Source organism: Eulemur rufifrons, chromosome 8 (assembly GCF_041146395.1).
Source record: "Eulemur rufifrons isolate Redbay chromosome 8, OSU_ERuf_1, whole genome shotgun sequence".
In the NCBI taxonomy this organism is placed as follows: Eukaryota; Metazoa; Chordata; class Mammalia; order Primates; family Lemuridae; genus Eulemur; species Eulemur rufifrons.
The window spans coordinates 14,964,706-14,987,234 of record NC_090990.1 but is presented as its reverse complement, the minus strand read 5'-3'; the positions used below and the strand labels follow the sequence as shown (position 1 = coordinate 14,987,234).

General features: G+C 52.7%; 1 protein-coding gene across 1 annotated transcript; it reads left to right on the top strand.

The window, feature by feature from the left end:
- The first annotated feature begins 374 nt into the window (after nt 1-374).
- Nucleotides 375-21,593, top strand: LACTBL1 (lactamase beta like 1). Its single transcript, XM_069477444.1, has 8 exons — nt 375-469; nt 751-875; nt 9,146-9,281; nt 11,766-11,875; nt 13,631-13,788; nt 14,776-15,014; nt 19,216-19,321; nt 20,612-21,593. Exons 2-8 carry the CDS (start codon nt 864-866, stop codon nt 21,591-21,593), a joined length of 1,743 nt encoding a protein of 580 aa, XP_069333545.1. The 5' UTR covers nt 375-469; nt 751-863.
- Nucleotides 21,594-22,529: the final 936 nt, after the last annotated feature.

Here is a 22,529-nt window from a genome sequence, read left to right as displayed (position 1 = left end):
AGTGCGGTCCTTGGACCCGCATGGCACCACCTGGAAGCCTGTCAGAAATGTCCGTTCTCAGTCCCATCCTGACTCACTGGCTCAGCACCTGCAGGTTAACGCCATCCCCAGGATGCTCCGACACACCTTGGGCTTGGCAGGGACCCCTTTTGGAGAGAGCATTCTTTTGCCCACCAGCCTGGGGCATTAGGGTCACATGATGCCACCCAATGCTCCCCGACAGATCTGCCCCCCTTCTCTGCTGCTCGGGGACCCCAGGAACTAATCCCCATGGCAGAGGCACTCTGAGGGATTAGTGCTGGGGAAATTAGGCGCCACATCTGCCGGCCCCTGGAAAGCTTCGGCAGAGCCTGTGCCTCAGAGTCCAGGAAGCCATTCCTGTCCCCTGGACACACGGGGCTCCCACAGGGACTGGCCAGCCGTGGGGGGGCCGTAATTGCCCTGTCCTTCCTGAAGCTTCCAGAAGAGGGTAAGTGTGGCCAAGAGCCTGGGGGCCTGACAGGGTTGTTCTGAGCAGGCTAGAGGGGGAAGAGGCAGTGGAATTAGGTGCAGGGGTGGGTAGGGTGACCAACTGTCCCGTTTGCCTGGGGCTGAGGGGTTTCTGGGAACGGGGGACTGGGGGGGTTTCTGAGCTGCAGCGCCCCTTGCCCTGGAGGTGGAGCCACACGGAGGGAGGGGCTGCTCTGCCCCCATCCTCAGCCACCCTCCTTGTTTTCCAGCATTTCTCCATCCCCACCTTCGCTTTTCCAGCCCCCAGGACCTCTTTTGCCTTCACTCTTCTGCCTCAGTTTCCCACTCACAGGGTCTCCTGGGGTGTAGACCTGAATTCTCAAAGAGCCGAATCTTCCCGTGCCTTGGAGAGAATGAAGACCCAGGTGAGGCACAGTCCCAAGCAGCCTTCAAATATTGGCCTAAATCCCCCCGTATCATCATCATCCTCACTAACCTTTCTAGAGCGTGCACGTAGGCCAGGGCCAGTTCCAAGTGTTTTACCTGCATTGACTCAGTGAATTCTCAAAAAAAAAAAAAAAAACCAAAAAAAACAGAAACAACTCCTCTTCCTTGTTACCTCCCAGGATGATTCTCTCCTCCTCCTCCCAGCCCCAGGCCAAGCTCATCTGTAAGTCTTGGGGGCCTGGAGCCCTCTGCACAGTATCTGTTTACACGCCTCTCTGAGAGCAGTTACGACAACTCTGGCTTCCAGGGGCTTTGCACGCACGATCTCAATTACTCTCACCTGAACTCTGTGAGGTGCAGGACGGATCGTTGTCCCCACTATGCAGATGAGGAAACTGAGACTCAAAGAGCTGAAGTCATTTGTCCAAAGCTGGTGAGGGCAGAGCCGGAGTCCAGCCCTGCTTTGCCGGACCCGCCCTTGTGTCTGACTGCTCCATTGTCCTGCCGGCTCTTGCATCTCTTGCGGGGCAGGTGTGGCCTGGCACACAGTGGGCCCTCGTGGTTGTTTTCCGAATGAATGATTGGACGAAGAGGGGCTGTCCCAGAGTGGGCTGTGAGCACGGGGGAGGGGGTGAGGGTGACTGAGCTGCAGCCCACCCTGGAAGGTGGGAGCTGCGGTATGGGTGGGCTTTGGGGGAGCCTGGCTCTTCTGGAGCCCTCCCCCGCCAGTGGTTTCCGGCTGGGAAGGGAGATTCCTAGTGGCTATTGCAAGTCAAAATGTGAGCAGCTGGTGAGCCGATTAGCGGTTAAATACTGAGCCCACCTTTCGGTCTGTTAAGCTAAATCCTGAGATTGGAGACAGACTTGCGCTGAGGCTGGGCCCCACAGGAGGGCTGTAGATGGGGGTGCAGAGACTCTAGCTGCATTTTGAAGGGGATGGAATGGTGCATAGCATAGAACTTGAATCCCAGCCTTGTCATTCGCTGCCTGTGACCTGGGCAGTCATCTAATGTCTCTGAATTTCATTCTTCACCTGAAAATGAGCTGGTCATGCCGTAGGTGCCTGGTAGGGAGAGTGGGCTGCCTTCTCCCCAGGCTGCCCTCACTGGCCCTGTCCCCCCGGCACTCAGAGTATCTTCCACACGTGCCTGGGACAATGCCAGAGAGCACCCCATTCGCTCCTTTGTGGCCGAGGCACGGTCTTGTGTCTGGTGTCACTTCCCCAACAGGTGGAGAATCCCAATGTTCTTGTGATCTTTAATGGCTTTGTTTTATAAAAATTGAGGTATCGTTTACATGCAATAAAAACTGCACAGTTCTGAGTTTTGACAAATGCATACGTAACCACCACCACAGTCAAGATATAGCACAGTTCCACCACCTCCCAAAATTCCCTTCTGCTCTTCTACCCCTGTGCCCGCCCCCGGCAACCAGTGAGCTGTTTTCTGTCACGACAGTTTTGCCTTTTCCAGAATGTCATATAAGTGGTGTTATATAGTCTGTGAATATACAGAGTCTGGCTCATTTCACTTCGCATGATCCGTCCACATTACTGCACAGATCAGCAGTCCACTCCTTGTACGCGTTCCATTGTACAGATGTACCATAGTCAGTCTGGCACCAACGGAGGGATATTTGGGTTGTTTCTGGTCTTTGGAAATTATGAATAAAGATTGTTTTCAGTGTGAAACCCAAATTCTAGAGCTGGAAGATACTTTTGAAATCACACGAGATTTCCAGATGTAAAAGTAAACCCTTTACAAGTCGCCCGACCCTATTCTTCAACAATTGAAGAAACGGGGGCCGAGAGAGGGGGAAGGACTTGTCCATAGTCACAACCGACTCAGAGGCGGGGCTGGCTTTTGAGTCCGAGTCTTTCAACTTGCAGAACAACGTAAAGTTCAAACGCATTTCCTGAGAATCTGCCAGGGCCAGGTGGGGTGCCAGGTGTCATGGGCATAAAAGCCAAGAAGGAAGGATCCTGGTGCGGAGCCGCCCCCAACCCCCCGCATCTCGTAGGGAGCCAGACAGAGAAGCCAGTAGTGACCAGTTAGTGAGCCAGTGGTAGTCGGTCAGTACCGCTCTGCAGTCTCGGGGCATGCAGGAAGGAGAGAGGAGAGTGTGCGCAGTTCTGCCCGGCGAGGAATGAGAAGGCTTCACAGATGCCCGTGGGGTTTAAGGGAAGAACACAGCTTGCCAGGTGGGCAAGGATAGAAGGGCCGTCACGTCCCGAGGGAATGGCAGGTGTGCAGGCCAGAGAGGGGCAGCAATGCAGGGTGTGGAGCACAAAGACGCAGGGTGTGGGGGAGAAGGGGCAGGGAACGCGCCAGTGGAGGGAGTCGGGGTCAGGTCACAGGAAGCCTCTCTTGCCAGATGGTTTCCTGTAGAGCAGCGCCTGGCACATAGTAAGTGCTCAACATGGGAGCGATCGTTGTTAAGGAGGAGAGTGCAGGGTTGGATAGAGAGGGACGGACTAGAGACTCAGCGGGACTCTACTGGAACAGAGCCCAGAACTCAGATGTCAGCATGTACGGACAGTTGCTGTATTTCAGAGATGGCATACAAGTCAGCGGGGGACAGGTAGGTGTACTTAATAAATGGCGCTGGGACTACTGATTATCCACATGGAAAGAACAAAATTGGGTCTTACCTTACACTATAACCAAAAGTATTTTTTGTGTAAAAATATAGAAACCCATATTTACGACCTTCGTGAAAGAACTTTCTTAAGTGCACACGCACACACACACTCATACACACGATGCAAACCAAAAACAATACTGATAAATTTGGGAACAACCAAGACCAAAACCAAAAAGCCCTCCTATTCAAAAATACTGTCAAAGTAGCCAGGTGTGGTGGTGCACACCTGTAGTCCCAGCAGTTACTTGGGAGGCTGAGGTGGGAGGATCACTTGAGCCCAGGAGTCCGAGGCTATAGTGTGCTATGGTCATGCATGTGAATAGCCACTGCAATCCAGCCTGGGCAACTTAGCAAGACCCAGTCTATAAAAAATACAAAACAAACCTGTAATAGCTAATAGGGCTTATGATGTAACAGATAATGTTCTTTACATATATTAATTCATCTGACCCATACAAGTTTATGAGTTAGGCACTATTATCATTCCCATTTTACAGGCGAGGAAACAGAAGCACAGAGAAGTTAAGTGACCTTTTCAAGGTCACAGACCTGGTAAGTGGCTGAGCTGAGATTCAGAGTCAGGCAATCCTTCCAGAGATTGACGACTACATTGTGTCGCCCCTCCACAAAAGTTACCAACACAACATGGAAAGGGAAGCCACAAGTGAGAGTGTCCAGAACATATAAAGAACTCTACTGAGTAAAGAAAATAAAATAGAAAAAAACAGGCAAAGGAGAAGAACAGTCCAATCACAGAAAATCAAACCCAGGTATCTACAGTGAACACATGAAAACGTATTCAACACTATTAGTCATCAAGAAAATGCAGATTAAAAACAGCAGTGAGAATCAAAGGAGCTAGGAATGTCAACTGGAACAACTTTGGCGAGCAACTGGTTAGTATCGTACCTGGTTAGGCTGAAGACGGCCACACCTTGCCACTCAGAAATTTCACTCCTAGCACAGGGCCCCGACTCGAATGCAAAATAGTCACGTTGTTAAGGCAGGCTGGCTCCAGACTCCACGCTGTCACCGCTGACATGTATTCCTGCAGTGCCACACTCCACAGAAGTTAAAATGAGTAACTTACAACGACATGTATCTGATGGGATAAAAAGCAAGTCGCAGGAGGATAATACAGTATGAAATAATTTACGTAAGTTCAAAAATGTGCAAAGCAATACTACACCCTGTTTATGGAAACACGAACACATAGTAAAAGAATAACCACATGCAAGAGGAGGATAAACACCAAGATCAGAATGAGTGTTACTTACGGGGAGAGGGAAGGGAATGTGATCTGCTAAGGGTACACAGACCCTTCAGCTCTACCTAGAATGTTTTATTTTCATCCATTCATTCATTTGACAAATATTTATTAGGGTCTGCTATATTCCAGGGGCTGTTTAGGCACTGGGAGTACCTCGGTAAACAAAACAAATAAAAATACCTGTTTTCTAATGGGACGGGGTTGCTGAACAGACAAACTAAACGAGTAACTGACATAGTCTATTTAAAAAATGTAGAGATATAAGGAAAATATGGTACACGTTAAGATTTAACCAAGTTGGATGGTGAGTACCCGAGGGTTCATTATCGTCGTCTCTATGTATTCCTCAGCACGTTTGCAATATTCTGTGATTGTTACAGGCCAGCAGGGCTTGGTGGTGGCCTGGGGGTGGGGACCGAAGGACAAGGAGGGGTCAGAGAAGACCCTGACATTTCTAGCTGGGTGGCTGGGTGGAAGCAGGTGCCAGGCACCGATGTTGAAAATGTCAGAGAAGGAGGAGGAGGTAAAATAAGTGAATTCTGTCCTGGGTGTTGAGTTTCAGATGCTTGGGGACTTCCAGGTGGCAATGCTCAGGGGGCGGCTGAAATGGGAGCCTGAAGTTCAGAAGCGAGCCGGGCAGCAGCTAGGGGATCTGCAGTCATCAGCACGTGGCTGGTGTCCTTGTGCACGAGATCACCTGGGGACTGTATCTTTCAAGGAATTTGTCCTTGTCATTTAAACCGTCAGATGGACCGGCATGAAGTTGTTCACGATATTTCCCTGTAGGATTTGTAGTGATGTCCCTCTTTCATTTCTGATTTGGTAATTTGTCACTGAGCGATTGTGTGTAGTGAGGACAGAGGAGTAGGGAAGGGGGAGAAACACCATGTTTGCAGGACAGACGTGGAAGAGGAGCAGTATTTGATTACTACCCATTTCCTCCCCAAACGGTAATCCCCAAGAGGGCAGGGGAAGGTTCCTTTCTGTTCATCAGTATACCCCAATGCCTGGCTCAGTGTCCAGCACACAGTAGGTATTCAGTAAGAGCTAACACACACGCAGTGTTACCACGTGCCAGGTACTGTTCCTAGTGATTCTGAAATATTAACTCATTTAATCCTTGTGACTGAATACAAGGAGGTACTATTATTTTCAACAAAATGTATTGAGATATAATCCATATGCCATAAAAATTCACCACTGTTAAGTGTTCAATTCAGTGGTTTTAGCATATTCACAAAATTGTGCCAACCAGCACCATGATCAATTTTAGAACATTTTCCTCATCCCAAAAGAAATCTGTAGTGACTCCTACAAGTTTCTTACTAGCAGTGACTCCTCATTCTCCCCTCCCCCACAGCCCCTGGCAACCAGTAATCTACTTTCTGCCTATCTGGACATCTTATATAAATAGAAGAATGAAATATATGGCCTCCGGGTTCTGGCTTTACCATGTTTTAAAGGTTTGGCCGTTTCATAGTAATTCATTCCTCTTAATGGCTGAACATTATTCCGTTGTATGGAATGTTGTACTTTGCGTAGCCAGTCGTCATTCCTTGGGTTGTTTCCACTTTTTGGCCATCACGTGTAAGCCTGCTATGAACACTCGTGTGCGGGATTTGCGTGTACATATGTTATCTCATTCGCCGGGGCAGCAGAGATAGCCCAGGGGCTAAGGATGCCAGATTCTGGAGCCACCTGCACAGGCTCAAACCCGGGCTCTGCCACTGAAGAGTGTGTGACTTCAGGCAAATGGTTTAGCACGTACGAGTACCAGTTCCCTCACTTGTAACACAGGAGTAATAACAGGACGTATCTCGAGGGGTGATTGTGAGGCTTAAATGAATTAGTACATAGAATGTATTTTAAAAGTGCTTAGGATAATGCCCCACACGGTAGTAGGTGCTTTCTGTTTGCTGTCTCAAAATAACCTTGCAAGGAAAACCATGACCTTTCCTACTTCACAAATGAAGAAACCGAGAGTTGCCCGAGGTTTTGTGGATCTTTAAGGTGGTGGATCCTGGATTTGAACTTGGGTTTCACTTTGCCAGGCTGTCCTGTGACTGAGTTTGAGCCCCTGGTCCCCACCAGCTTGCTGTTTCTTGCTCTTCGCCAAGTTGTGCTACACGTGGCAACTCACTCTACAAACCTTCACTCAGCCCCTGTCACAGGTCAGCCACAGAGCTCAGCGCAGAGGTTGCGCAGAGGCGGGCCAGCCAGGAGAGACGGGTGCTAGACATCGGCACGCCAGCTCCCTGAGGGCAGAGATTCCTGCTGAATCCCGGGGTCTGGAACAGTGCCTGGCACCTAGTAGGTGCTCAGTAAAGAGTTGCTGAAAGGACAAATAAATGAAATAGTTCAATATGGCCCTCCATCCCTGGGATGAGGGTCCTGAAGGAATAATCTTGAATTCCCTCCCAGCTTTCATCTGCAGGCCCACAGGGACGGACAGGAAAGGATTAGGGGAGATCAGGGAAGAGCCCTGTTCACAGGGAAGAGTTTAGGCCGCAGGGACAATGAAGATGGTTCAGAAGAGGTCACACTGTCAGATGTAAGGACTGGGAGTCAGGCAGAATGGATGCACGATCACCTTGCTGGGTGACCTTGAGCAAGTCACGTAACCTCTCTGAGCCCCATTTTATTATCTCTAAAATGGAGGTCCCCAAGCCAACTTCCTGAGCAGGTTGGAGGTGTTTTTAAGATAATACATGTTAAGTGGCCAGTGCGGGGCTGGGCATAAAGCTGACATTCAACATATCATGGCCATTATTTTTTTTTAATTTTTACTTAATTTATTTATTTTTGAGGCAGACTTGCTCTGTCACCCGAGCTAGAGTGCAGTGGTGCCATCGTAGCTCACAGCAACCTCAAACTCCTCAGCTCAAGTGATCTTCCTGGCTCAGCCTCCCAAGTAGCTGGGACTACAGGTGCACGTCACCATGCCCGGCTAATTTTTCTATTTTTTGTAGAGATGGCGTCTCACTCTTGCCAAGGCTGGTCTCCAACTCCTGAGCTTGAGCGATCCTCACATGAGCCACCACACCCGGCCTGACCCTGGCTATTATCTTCTAGATAAGTCCTTTCCTCCCCATAACCTCAGTTTGCCCACCTAGAAAGAGAAGTTTTAACAAATGATCTTTACGGCTCTTCCAGAACTTTGGCTCAATAGGTCAGAGACCAGGCTTTGGGTTCAAATCCCAGCTCTGCTGTGTGACCTTGGGCAAGTCACTTAACTTCTCTGAGCCTCCTCTGTAACATAAGGATATTAGTAGCACCTACCTTGAGGGGTGTCGTCACACTCCTTGTGAAAGGCTTAGCACAGTCTCTGGAATACTAACTGGAAGTGGCACTGCATTTCCGGGATTCTGAGTGGGCTGTGAGGCCAGATTGCCACACACCCTCCGTCTCCGACACCTCAGCCACCTGCCCACCTGCCCTCTTCTTCCTCCCTCTGGCAGGCGTTGGGACCTGTAGCATCACTGCTACAGTCCCTGTTGCCTGCCCTCACCCACCCGCTGAAGCTGTACTTCCTCAGCCCCAGACCTTCCGTGGAGGAGGACCCTGATCTCTCTGCAGCTCTCTCCTTCCTTGAGGTCTCCAAACAGCCCCTTTTCACGGTAAAGGTTTTTCCACTCACTTTGGCAGAGCAACATAAGAGACGCAGCAACGCCACCAGCCTTCCAGAACCAGCCCCCACTGTGCAGCACCAACCGCGTGTTGGGAGCTTTGCACAGGCCCGCTGGGGGCTCTTTCCCAGGCCAGGGACACAAAATTGGAGGAACAGAAGAGGCAGATGCTCTAGACAGTGGGCGTGCGGGGAGAAAGGGAGGGCGGCTTCACCCTGCATCTCAGGACCCCACACCCGCTCCACAAACACGGCCTGAGCAACCCGGATAAACCAAAGGCCACGGAGGAGAGTGAAGGAACGGCCTGGCCCTTGGGGTGGTCACACTCTGTTAGGGAGCTCAGCTACTAAGGCAGAGCAACTGCTGTACCACAGAGAGCCGGACTCGCACCGTCGTGGGGCTTGTTCCAAGTGCCTTGGGAGGGGATGTGGGTGAGGATTGTTGGGGAAGGCTTCATGGAGGAGGTGGCATTTCAGCTGGTCTTAAGATATTTTGCCAAGTCCACAGGGGAGGGAGGCACAGGAGTGTGGGTGCTCACTCCTGGTAGAGCCATCCAAGGGGTCTCGCTGGGGAGGTGTGAGATTTATCCAAAGCCGTGGGCTCTCCTGACATCTGGGCGAGCCTGAGGCTGAGGAGGGGCCAGGGGAGCGGTCCCTCTCTTCCCTCCAGCTGACCCCAGGGGCTGTTCCCTGTGTCCCTGCTCTCCCAGGCTGGCTGGCAGCGCAGCCTGCTGAAAGTGAGGAAGAAGTGGCTCTTCCCAGCTGGCTGCTGCTTCTTCTGCCTGCTCTCCGTGGTCATGACGGGCTGCTTCCTGTGGCAGTACCACCTCCCCAAGCTGAAGACTGGTGAGTGCAGAGACACCTGGAGATTCTCCCCCACCCTGTGGGTCCTCCCGGGCTTTGTGCTGCCACCTCCAAGCCCAGGGTGCAGGGAGGATCGTAAGATTCAGACTCAGAAGCTCTGGCCTCTATTCTGACCCCAACTCTCACTGACTGTGCATCTTTGGGCCAGGCCTGCGACCTCCCTGCGCCTCGATGCCCTTGTGTATAAAATGAGGATCCTACTGCCACTGGGGTTTCCTCAAGCCACCCAGGCTAGGGTCAAATTCAGGGTCGCCAAGAAAAGCACAAACAGTATGTAGCTTGCTCTGCCTTCAGCCACCATGGTGGGACTTCCAGGCCTCAGCCTCCTTCCAAGACCCTGCCGCAGCTGTATCTAAAGACCCCCCAAGAGGAACAACTCACAGGTGTCCACGGACAGCAGCTGCCATTTCTGGGGGCCTCTCCTTCCTGGGCTGGTCAAGGCGCAGCACAGTAGCCACCACTGCTGGTGATGTCCACCAGACCCTCTGTTACTATAGCAACCACTGGACCTCCAACCTGCTGGGATCCTGGGTGCGCCAGGGCCCGAGGTCTGGGCTGCATGGGCGAGAACACCTCTCTCCATTCCTCTGTGTCATCCTGCGGTACATGCCTCAGAGCTCGATGAGGTACCCCGGGCTCCCAAGTCCTGCAGAGATTTTTGCAGAAATGCCTTCTTTTATGTCCTGCCCAGCTCCTTCCTCTCCTACCCCAACCCTTTCTTTCTAGGGTAAGTTCCTTTATGAGGGGTTCCTTAGTTCCTTGAGCAAACAGACCCTGGCTGGGCAGGCTTCTCAAACTATCAAACTACCAATCCATAGTGGGCCAGTATTACTTATAAATACATAAGAATGAATTATTAGGAAAATTAAAAAAAAGACATACGAAGTAGAAGCCCAAGTTTTGAATTATTAGACTCAACAGATGCAAAATTACTTTGTCAAAATGCCATAAAAGTTTCTTAATGCTCTCTCTCTCAGGTTTCGTACTTAATTTGTTACAAATGGGAAACAGTGCATGGTCTGCGGACGGCGATCTGGGTCCTGAGCCCACATCCGCTCCTACAAATCTGCCTTCTCTCGGGGCTTGATGTTTCCCGCGTGCACTCAGTGAAGTTAGAGGAGCACAGCGGGCAAAGCCAGGCCCACCTGGGTCCCACCTGAGACACCCCCCACTCTAATTATTAAACCTATGTCATTGGCTGGGCGCGGTGGCTCACGCCTGTAATCCTAGCACTCTGGGAGGCCGAGGCGGGTGGATCGCTCAAGGTCAGGAGTTCGAGACCAGCCTGAGCAAGAGCGAGACCCCGTCTCACTAAAAATACAAAGAAATTATCTGGACAACTAAAAATATATATAGAAAAAATAAGCTGGGCATGGTGGCGCATGCCTGTAGTCCCAGCTACTCGGGAGGCTGAGGCAGTAGGATTGCTTGAGCCCAGGAGTTTGAGGTTGCTGTGAGCTAGGCTGACGCCACGGCACTCACTCTAGCCAGGGCAACAAAGTGACACTCTGTCTCAAAAAAAAAAAAAAAAAAAAACCTATGTCATGGAGTTGTTGAGAAATCCTGCCTAAGGTTTGTAGTTTTCCTGTTTGGGACTGTATCAGTTATCTATCGCTGAGTAACAAACTACCCCCAAACCTACTGGCCTCAAACAAGGTGAGTGTTTATTTCTCACGATTCTGCGGCTGCCAGTTCTGCTGCTGGTCTAGCCTGGGCTCTCTCCAATGCAGCGGATGGGTCAGCTGCACCAGGGGGCCTCTCCCTGCGTGTGGACTCTCAAGGCCACTCTCCCAGGCCTGTCCACGAGGTGGCAGTGCTCCCTGGAGCACGTCCCTTAACGCCTAGCCTGAGCCCTGTCTGCCAACGCCCTCACGTCTCCCCCGAGGTGCCAGGGACGCCACACACCTGGGCAGAGGCAGAACAGACTCAAGCCCCCGAAGCCCCGATGCTCAGCTCTGGGGATAGAATGAGTTGTCCCTTGTGGTTTAGGCCCGAAGCCCAAGTGGGGCTCTAAGTCCCCCGAAACTTCTCCACCCAAACATGTACAATCAGGAAGAGGGGAAGAGAGACGGACGGGCACATGTAGCTGAGCCCGCCCCATGGAGCCGGAACAGTCTAAGCCCGTTGACCACGTGGAGGGAGGAGGCTGGTCCAGCAGGAGAGGACAGAGCGCAGGAACCGCCAGCCAGGAACGGTGGCCCAGTGGAAGTCATGGAAGCTCAAGCAGCAGGTGGCGAGCGTTGGACTGTGCCTTCTCTGCACGCGCACACTCTGTCCCTTGCCCCTTGGTGCCCATGGCTGGTGTTGGAACCCTGGTATCTCCTGGTAAGGCTGTCGTCAGCTGGGGAGGGCTGTCACCAAGGCACGGCTCTGGCCTTTGCTGCCACCTTACCCCTCTCTCCTAGGATGACCCCTGGACTCTGTCCTGATTTCTGTCTCCTACTCACCATGTGATGTTCCCTCCAGGTTCCTTGGGACCAGAGGTGACCTCTGCCCCCGTGAGGATGTGTCCCCAGCACCCTGAGCCCGTGCCCCTGGCCCACCCCCTCCCTGTGTTGAAGGAGGCCCTGGAAAAGGTCAGCGATGACCTGGGAGGGAACTGGGTGTGTGGGCTGGGCCTGGGTGATGAAGGGGAGGGCACCCCCTCTGTGCTGGCAGTGGCATTCATCCGTTCACCCATTCCACGTGTATTTCGTGAGCACGTGCTCTGTGCCACGCACTAGGGATGTGGCAGGAAGGAGATACTGACCTGCTCCAGTCTAGGGATGAGGGAATAGTCATAGGTGAGAGCTGACACAACAGCTCACACCTGTAGTTCCAGCTACTCAGGAGGCTGAGGCGGCAGGATTGCTTGAGGTCAGGAGTTCAAAACCAGCTCGGGCAACATAGTGAGATACCCATTTCTAAAAAAAAAAATTAGCTGGGCATGATGATGGTACACGCCTGCAGTCCCAGCTACTCAGAAGGCTGAGGCGGGAGGATCACTTGAGCCCAGGAGTTTGAGGCTACAGTGAGCTATGATGACACCACTGCACTCCAGCCTGAGAAACACAGCAAGGAACCCCTCACCCATCTCTTAAAAGAAAAAGAGGCCACAGGTGGGAGGTATGGAAGGTGAGATGGGAGAGGATGGCAGAGCCTGGTCACAGCAATGTGATTAAACACCTCTCCCCCTCCCCCCCAATTTTAACCACTGCAGGATGGCAAAACACTAGAGGGAAGTGTCAGCCAGCCCTGGTCTGTGCCAGGCAGATCCCACCCATTGGGGCCACTCACCTTAGGAGACATGGTGACAAATGAAGCACCATCAGCAGCGTCTGCGGCGTAGCGTGGTGGGGGACTTGAAACTGCCATCCAGGGAGCGGTTGAAGGGAAGCGGGTGATGAGTCCCGAGGAGACAGCGTGGGCCTGCAAATATCTGAAAGGCTTTTGTGAAGGAGAGAGAGCGGAGGGTACATGGCTCCCAGGGGTCACGGTAATTTTTTCAAAAGCAACAATAACCATAGCTGCCTTGTACTGAGCACCTAGTATGTGCCGGGCTGGCCATGCCACCCTGTTATATGCATTCCTCATGAATCCCTGCCTGGAGAGGAAAAGCTGAGGCTCAGAAAGGCAAACGTGGGGCGGGGTAGAAACTGGAAGTAGACAGAGCTCAGCTCAGGACACGTAAAGTCACGCAGCAAGGAGGGCTGGCAGTTAATTAAGAACTGGGGCTGGCGTTGGCACAGGGTTCTAATCTTCATCCCCCAGCCATTAGCCACCGCGCAAGTCATCTCGTGTCTCACAGACTCACTTTTCTCTCGTCTGTAAAATGGGGAGACGTTAGCACTGACTTAGGAGGGCTAAAGGAGACAATGTATGAAAATCACTTTACGCCAACCTGGCGCATTCTAAACATACAAGAAAAGTGAGCCGTTGTCATCATCATTGTTCTTCATCATGAAAATAATGAGGTATTGTCAATAAATGTTCACAGAGGGCCTAGGAGCCCTCTACAAATAGTTCCCCAACACCAGGGGGTCAGACTAGGTCTATCAGGGGTTTTCTAGGGCATCAGATAACAGTTTACCTAAATCAGTAGTTTTAACCTTTCTCTCCTTTTCTATTTTGCAAAAGAAATGTTCCTTCAAGCAAAAATCTTATGAGGAAGCCCTACATTTTAAAACAGTGGGGGTCCACTCCATGGGGCATGGTTTGGGAACCCGGGGTCTGGAGGCTCCCTGGGGGCTGTGTGCAGGGCATGGTTTGGGGATGGACACGTGTGCAGGACGGCTGGTGGGGGTGGGCCGGGGGTGCGGGGCCTGTCACTGCACTTGCTCTTCTCCCCCAAGGTGGACAGGATCCTGCGCGAGGCAATGTCTGCTCCAGGCCTGGCTGCCATGTCTGCAGTTGTCATCCACAATGACACCGTGCTCTGGACTGGGAACTTTGGGAAGAAGAATGGCTCGGACCCAGCTTCTGGGACCCCCAATGAGTACACCATGTACCGGTCAGCTGGGTGACCTCCAGGATCCTGTGGAGGGGGCAGGGGATGGGAGGGCAACGGGAACCTTGTAGATAAGGACACTCAAAAGAATCATGGCTGGGGTCTAAGCTGCCAGGGCCCATTATGAAGCCTTGGCAATTTTATAGAAGAGGAGAGTGAGGTTCAAAGTGGACCAACGAGTGCCCAAAATGTCACAACACAGGAGTAACAGGTCAGGAAGAAATACCGTCTGGAGAGGACTCAGCTCCAAACCTTCCAAACTAGAAAAGACTCCCTTATGCCACCTCCCACCCATGTGCCATCAGTTGGCAGCAGTGGTCCAGTTAGAAGCAGCTTGCATACCTGTAGGTATTCAGTTACATACCTGTAGTCTCCCCTCCTGGGTGCTGCCTGCAGGATCCTCAAAGGTCACGAAGCAAAGTGAACACATCTGCTCCCAGGGGTACTGTGGGTGCCATAGGAGTGCAGAAGGAATGAGCACGCGTGCTGTGCATGCTGTGTGCCGGGCACGGGGCCAACCGTTACGTTTGCTATCAGTTATTGAACACTTATTACCCGCCAGGTATGCTGACAGGCATTTTACATGCACAATCTTGTTCAATCCTTTTTACAACCTGTGAAGCAGACAATGAAACTGAGTCTTGGAAGGGTCTAGTAACTTGCCCAAGGCCACGCAGCCAGTGAGAGGCAGAGGTGCCGTCCAAACCCAGGTCCGTCCCAGAATGGGGATGCCTGGGAAAGGGGCTGGCACAGGGTGGGTGCTCACGAGTGTCCGTCCCACCCCAGTCCCACTGCTTCTGGTATGTCCTCAAGTATCCCAAGGGCTGTTCTACAGGGGCTGGTGAGTTTCCACAGGGAATGTTGACTTAAGGGAGGATTCAGTGCTTTTCTAGAATACTAGAAAGTTGCTGGCTGGGGGCCCAGGGTGGGAAGTGGGTTGTGGGGCCAACGGGACGCCCTTTGCACCCTTGTGTCCCCAACATTGTCCAGGATCTCCAGCATCTCCAAGATCTTTCCGGTCCTCATGCTGTACCGCCTGTGGGAGGAGGGCATCGTGGCCTCCCTGGACGACCCTCTGGAGCGCTACGCCAGCACCTTCACCATTAGCAACCCGCTGGGCGTGGCATCGGCCCCCGAAGAGCAGGGCCTGATGGATGGGCTGGCGGACGAGGGCCCCGCCCCGAGGCCTTCACCTGTCACCCTCCGAAGGATGGCCAGCCAGCTCTCAGGTGAGCGTCTTAGTACCAACCTGACGGACCCCAGCCATTCCAGGTGGGGGAGCTGAGGAACAGGCTCTCACCCCACCTGGCTGGGCCCCCTCTCTGCTCCGCTTCCTCGCCTGGCCACACCTCCCTCTCACAGGGCTCCGTGGTGGGCCAGGGCTAGAAATCTCGTCAGCTAAAAGCAGAAGCAAAGCTTGGCAATTTAGCTCAAGTGGACAGAGCAAGATCAGCTGGCAGGTCAAAATCAAGTTGTTAGGTCAAGGGCAAGTCAAGAAGTCAGTACTTGTAGACTATACAGTAATGAATATCTAATTTCCATTAATATACAAAGATCACCTACAAATCAATATGAAGACCAATAGCCCAACAGAAAAATGGGAAAATGATAGCAACAGAATCAACAGTTCACAGGAAAGGATATTAAAAAATATTAAAAGATGCTCAACTTCATTCATACTAAAATAATTGCAAATTAAAACTACACTGAGACACATTTTCCCCAAATCAGATGCAACGATCCAAGTGGTGGATGCACTGAGTTGGTGAGGCCAGGGTGAAACAGGCCCTTTTACACACCTGCGCTGGGGATTGAAACTGGCACGGCCTGTATCAGAGGGCAATTGGCACTATCACAGGTTAAAATGTGTATACCCTTTGACTCAGCAATTTCACTTCTAGGAAACTCCCGGACAGAGGTACTCACATATGCATGGTATGGGGGATGCACGCAGTTATTCCCTACAGCAGTGTTTGTAATAGCAAAAGATTGAAACTACCTAAATGTCCATCAGTAGGGGAATGGCTAAATAAACCATGACACAGCTATACAATCGAACACCAGAAAAAGGCTAATAATGTTCTTTGTGTACTGAGATGGCATTAGATATAAAGCTAAGTAGGAAAAAAGCTCATGACAGCATATATCTTATGCTACCATATAAGTAAAGAATAAAAATATGTGCATATTTAATGTGTATACGAATATATGAATATAATCTACATCTAATTTACATATTACATAACACACATATATATTAGCTTATATGTGCAGCAAATATCTTTGGAAGGGAACTAAAGAGAAGGAAACATTAGGTTGCCTCCAGCGTGGTGGGCGAAGAGTAAGAGGACCCACTGGTGTCCTTTGAATTTTGAATCATGTAGCTGAATTACTTAATAATAAAGGTATGATAACAAGTCAAGGTAGAATCCACAGGGTAGTGGGCAGAGCAGGCTGGTGCTGGGAGACGATGCCAGGGACAGGCATAGGGCAGAGCGGGATCGGGAAGGGAGCAGGGCCAGGAGGGACACGGGCTGCATGAGGGTGGCGGCTCTGGAAGCTTCTGAAGGGCGCTCTGTTGGCCTTTGTGCCCACCTGCCACCCATGAATGGGGAGGGCTGGTTTAGAGAGAAGGGGGGAGGGGCACTGTGCTTCACGGCGACCAGCCCAGCCAGCGGGAGAAGGAAGGTACCACCTGCCCCAGCCAACACCTTCCATTGCTCGGATCTGCAGTCACAGACCCGTCAACCCCAAAGGCAGGATCCCTGGCAAGTGTCCACTGTCTCATCATTCTACAGCGTGTGCTCAGGCCCGACGTCTCAGTCAAGCACATGGCTGGCGTCACTCCCAGGCTCAGAGCTGAGGCTCAGTGACAGGATGGATCCTCCTGAGGCTGCACAGGCTGGACAGGATCAGAGTGTCCTTGGGGGAGGGTGGCCCAGTGGTTAAGGGCACAAGCACTGAAATTCCAGCTCTGCCTCCTCCTAGCTGTGAGGTCTTGGGCAGGCCGCTTAACTTCTCTGAGCCGTGTTTTTCTCCTCTGTAAAATGTGGGTAAGGCTATTACGGGAGAGAAAATGAGAGTACCTGGCACACAGCAGCCACCTGTCGAGGTAGCTCTGGTTATTACAACCAGGGGTGGACCCAGGTTTAGTGGAGCCTGATGCGGATACAATTCTGAGGATCCTCTTTGAAAATACAATATTAGAAGCTCAAAATTAGATACCGGCCTTGGCAGGAGCCCCGCAGGTGAGGGGCCCTGAGGCTCAAGTTTCCTGGTGGGCCTCCCAGTAAACCCACCCTGCCTCTGACACTAGGGCTTCCTTTCCTCGTCTAACCCCATGAACTCGGCACGGGGCTCTGCACGTGGTCAGTTTTTAAAAACCCTCCATGTCTCCTCTCGGTGCCAAGCGGACCAGCTGAGCAAACGGCTACCTGAGTAACTCCGTTCTAGGCTCTCAGTGTCGTCTGTGACTGACCCTCACCCTAACCCAGGGCTTCTGCCCATACCTGGAGCTTTTCTCCAGGTCTTGCAACACCTCACGGGGGAACGTCACGTTCATGCAGGAGCGTCAGCCCACTTCATGCTGAGCGAGTAAAGGCCCAGAGAGGTGAAGCACCAGAGTCTGGGGCCGTGCAGTGAGAATGCGGCCGTCAGAACTCCAAGCCAGGACTCGGGACTCCATCCCCAGCTGCCCAGGCCGAAACCGCGTAGTCACCCCTGGCACCTCTCACTCCCACGCCCTCCACAGCCCCTCCGGTGGCAAATTCTGTTGGCTCCACTCTCAGCACAGGTCCAGAATCCAACCACTCCTCACCCACCTGGCTGCCAGCACGCTGGCCCAAGCCCCATCGCTCAGACAAGGGTGCGGGCAAGGCTCCTCTGCAGGTGTCCTTGCTGCTGCCATTGTCCCCAGCAGTCTGTTTTCACAGAGCGGCCACAGCGACCTGGATAAAATAGATGTTAGATTATGTCTGTAAGTGTCCTCTGCTCAAAACCCCTGCAGTGCCCCACCCCACTAGAGGGAAAGCTAAGTCCTCCCAGGAGCCTACAGCGCCCTATAGGATCTGGCGCTTGCAGCCCCAATGTCTCTCTCCTCCAGAGTTTCCCCTTCTCACTCCTCTCCAGCCACACTGGCTGTTCTGTGCTGTTCCTCGAATGCGCCAAGGCATTCCTGCCTCAGGGCCTTTGCACGTGCTGTTGTTGCTGCCAAAGATGTAATCTTTCCTCACAGAGCTTCATGGCTCACTCCCTCACCTCCTCGAGGTCTCACCTGCTCTGCGAGGCCTTCTCTATCTAAGATAACAACCCCTCCCTTCTTACATGGAATTATTTTTCTCCAGTACACGAATATTTATTTGCTTATTGTCTGTCCCCTCTACTAGAATGTAAACTCCACGTGGGCAAGGACTTTGTTTTGTTCACTGCTAAATCCCAGAACCTAGAATAGTCCTTGGCACAAAATAGATGCCCAAAAACTATTGACGATGAGGGGATGGACGGAAGAAATCCCAATCTTGTGATTCTTCCAATGCTTGTCACCTCCAAAAACCAGAAAATTCCAAGTGACCAGAGCAGCCAGTTCCATAAAACTACTTTGGTCACAGACCTTAAGAAGTTTATGGAATTAAACTTTCTACAGTTGATAATCATTATTTTTTGAGCAGTTAGTATGCGCCATGCTAAGCATTTTATCTCACCTAATCCTCACAGCAGCTCTATCACATTGGGATTATTTCCATCATGTTACAGATGAGGGGCTGGGGCTCAGAGAGGCTAAGTCTGAAGTCCTCAACCCCTGGGCCATGAACTAATAGCGGTCCGTGGCCCATGAGGAATGGGGCTGCACAGCAGGAGGTGAGCAGCAGGTGAGTAAAGCTTCATCTGTATTTACAGCCGCTCCCCATCACTCGCATCACTGCATGAGCTCTGCCTCCTGTCAGATCAGCGGCAGCATTAGATTCTCACAGGAGCCCGAACCCTACTGTAAACTGCGCATGCGAGGGATCTAGGTTGCGGCTCCTTATGAGAACCTAATGCCTGGTGATCTGAGGTGGGGCTGAGGCGGTGATGCTGGCGCTGGGGAGCGGCTGCAAATACAGATTATCCTTAGCAGAGAGGTTTGACTGCACAGTAAATGTAATGCACTTGAATCATCCTGCAACCATCCCCTCCACCCCGGTCTGTGGAAAAACTGTCTTCCATGGAACCGGTCCCTGGTGCCAAAAAGGTTGAGGACGGCTGGGTTAAGTGACTTGCCCAGTGAAACACAGGCAGGAAGAGAAGGCAGGATTGGAGTCCATGCTACTCTGTTATTTTAACTGATTTGTTGTCATCTCTCAACCCACGGAAGGTGGGGGAGGGAGTGCACCCAGGGGCCCATCATCCGCTCTCGGCCGGGCCACAGGTCTGACCGCTGCTGCTCCCTAGGGCTGCCCAGAAGGCTGCGCTCCACTTCCCTGCTGTGGAGGGGCAGCACGCAGGAGGCCCTGCGCCTGCTCAAGGACGATGTGCTGGTGGCCGACCCAGGAACCAGGTGAGGAGTGTGCCCTGATACCAAGTCACACGTTAGCCACCTCCCGAGCAGACACGCCTGCCCGGGAAAGAGCCTGCATCACCTCATCCTAGGTGGTCAGAGCCAGGGGAGACCTTGGGGGTCACCAAATAGAACCCCTGTCCCACAGCTAGAAAGACCAAGACCTAGAGAGGGAGCCCAGCAAGGCAGGGGACAGAGGGGCTCAGAATCCAGTTCTGTTTGAATCCAGTGTTCTTTCCATTCATCAACTCAACATTCATCGAGCACCTCCTCTGCCTAGAAGGTGCTAAACACTGAGCCACAGAAGCAAACAAATCCAACCAGGCCCCTCCTTGCGGAGTTCGCATTCTTGCGAGGGAGGCACAGTGAACAAATAAACAAGAGGAATACAGGGTTTGCCAGGATGGAAGTGAATGGATGCTGGTGAGATCAGGATAGCTGAGTGGTCAGTGAACGGGGCCCAAGGCTGGGGCAGCAAGGGCGTGGGGCTGGGCAGAGGACAGCTGGCACTCCCTTGCCTCCTCCAAGTGCTGAAGCCAGGCCCCACTTCCCTAAGGAAGAAACGACCCAGCTGAGCAGAGAGGAGACCCTTGGACATACGCAGGCCGGATGGAGTCCTCCTTCCAGCGCTGCCACTAACCTGCTGTGTGACCATGGGCGAGGCACTTACCTGAGAATCTCCTCTTCCTCATCTGCAAAAATAAGGCAGCTTGGCCTAGAGTTCCGGATGCCTAGTAGGATTTGTCAATTTTCATCCGTCCTTGTACCTTCCTGAGGCACTATTTTAGAGATTCTGAAACTGCATCCGCTCTTCCTGGTTATTGGCGTCTGCCATGGCCTGGAAAGGAGAGGGGAGACCCTGCCTTATATGTTATTCTCGAGCTACGTGATCACTATCATTTTTTCCCCAGAACAGTCTAAAACTTTAATTTTCCAGTTGATAAAGTCCATCATACTAAAGTGTAAAGGACCACAAAGATTTGTTTGACAAGCTTCCCAGGTGCATCGCTGAGCCCAGCTCTCCTCCAGCTTGCTGTGTGACCCTGGGCAATTCCCTGTCCCTCTCTGGGCCTCTGTCTTCCCAGATGTGAGAGTTATAGTCAATGGTCTCTGAAGTTTCTTCTAGGTGTGACTGTCTGGGACGAAGTGAAGCAGGTTCCTTCCCATCCCCACCCAGCCCAATCAAACTCCGCTGGCATTTCAGACAGGCTGAGCAGGTGGGGAGGGGCTCTTTAGGCCACGGCGATGTTCATGAAGGTCACATACCATTTTCCATTGCTCTCCTGCCAGGTGCCATTACAGCACGCTGGCCTTCTCGCTGCTGGCCCACGTCCTGGCAGCTCACACCGCCCAGGGGGACTACCAGCGCTGGATCTCGGAGAACGTGCTGGAACCGCTGGGGATGGCGGACACGGGCTTCGACCTCACGCCGCTCGTGCGCGCTCGCCTGGCGGCGGGCTTCTACGGCAGCGGGCGCCCGGCGCCGCTCTACGACCTGGGCTGGTACCGCCCGTCGGGCCAGATGTACTCCACCGCCGCCGACCTGGCCAGGCTGGCCGTGGCGCTGCTGGGGGGCGGGCCCCAGCGGCTCCTGCGGCCCGACGCGGCCAAGACGCTGCTGGCGCCGCTGCTGGCCTGCCCCGGCGCCTACTTCGCCCACGAGACGGGCACCCCGTGGGAGTTCCACGCGCAGCGCGGCTACCGCGTGGTGCGCAAGGACGGCGACCTGGACGGCTACGCCGCCACCTTCTCGCTGGTGCCCCCGCTGCGCCTGGGCCTCGTGCTGCTGCTGGCCGGGCCGCGGCCGCCCGGGCCCGACCTGGTGGCGCGGGCCTACGACGCGCTCCTGCCCGCCATGGAGACGGCCCTTCGGGAGGCGGAGCCCAGCCCGGCCCCGCCGCCCAGCGCGCGCCCCTTCGCCGGCTACTTCACCTTCGCCAACCTGACCTTCTACGAGGTGCGCGCCGGGCCGGCGGGCGAGCTGCGCCTGCGCCAGTTCGGGCCCCGCGTGGAGGCGCTCGTGCCCCCGGCCTTCCGCACGCTGGCGCTGCGCCACCTGCGCGGTCGCGTCTTCCAGCTGCACGTGGCCCGCGAGTTCCCGTGCGCGCTGCCGCTCGGCGACGCTTGGCTCTCGCTCGAGGACCAGCACGGGCAGCTCGTCCACTTCTACCCCTTGGACAGCCACGGGCTGTCCCCCGGCTTCGACGTGCCGGGCCTCAACACGTACCGGGTGCTGCGGCTGCAGCGCAAGCCGGTCTTCGAGACCCAGTGACCGGGGCCTCCCCTGGCATCCCGGCTCTCCAGCCCGCGGTTAGGCCGCAGGGCCACCCGCCGGAGAACACGAGTGGGTGGCGAAGGGGAGCAGGGCGGTGCTCATCAAAGTGTGGCCCGCGGTGCACAGCCGCTTTGCGGACGGCTCCCTATCCATGGGGGAGGAAGGGTTAAGTACCGAAATTTAGAGTAAGCTTTAGAAACTTTAATAAGCACTGAGACATTTAAGCCTTGAAGCAGGATACTTTTGGGTCTCTTGAATCTAAGACAAAGTATGACTTGTGATTTGTCTTTTAAAACTCAACCTTTTTGAGTTATAATTCACATAACATGAAACAGACATTACCGGAATTACAGTTTATATAAAATGAAACACACATGATCAGGGTACACTTGGGTGATTTTGACAAATATTTATACTCACCAGGACAAACAAGATACAGAAAATTTCATCACCCCAAACTTTCTCCTACTCCTTTGTATTCATTCCCCCCGCCCCCGCCCCTCCCTCAGCCCCAGGCAACCACTGATCTACTTTCTGATCTAGCTTAGTTTTGCTTGTTCTAGAATTTCAAATAAATGGAATCATACAGTGCCATCTTTTGTGTCTATCCTCTCTTGCTCAGGATGCTGTTTTTGAGAGCATCCATGACTTTGTGTGTATCAGTAGTTTGTTCCTTTTTATTCCATTGTATGGATATGCCACAGTTTATGCATCACCTGTTTATGGACATTTGGGTTGTCTGAGATTGGGGCTATTATGAAAAAGCATTCCTATACACGTCTTTTTGTGACTGTCTTGGGAAAATATCTAGGTGTGACTACCATTTGTACTTTTCCAAAACACATGTACCATTTTACGTGCCCAACAGCAGTATGTGACAGTTTGGTTGCTCAACATTTTTGCTAACACTTCACATTGTCAGTCTTTTTAATT

Bases quoted from the DNA above. Each gene is read 5' to 3' on its own strand.
- LACTBL1 (XM_069477444.1), top strand. The intron at 13,789-14,775 runs GTCAGCTGGGTG...AACATTGTCCAG, and splicing joins AATGAGTACACCATGTACCG to GATCTCCAGCATCTCCAAGA. The intron at 15,015-19,215 runs GTGAGCGTCTTA...GCTGCTCCCTAG, and splicing joins GATGGCCAGCCAGCTCTCAG to GGCTGCCCAGAAGGCTGCGC.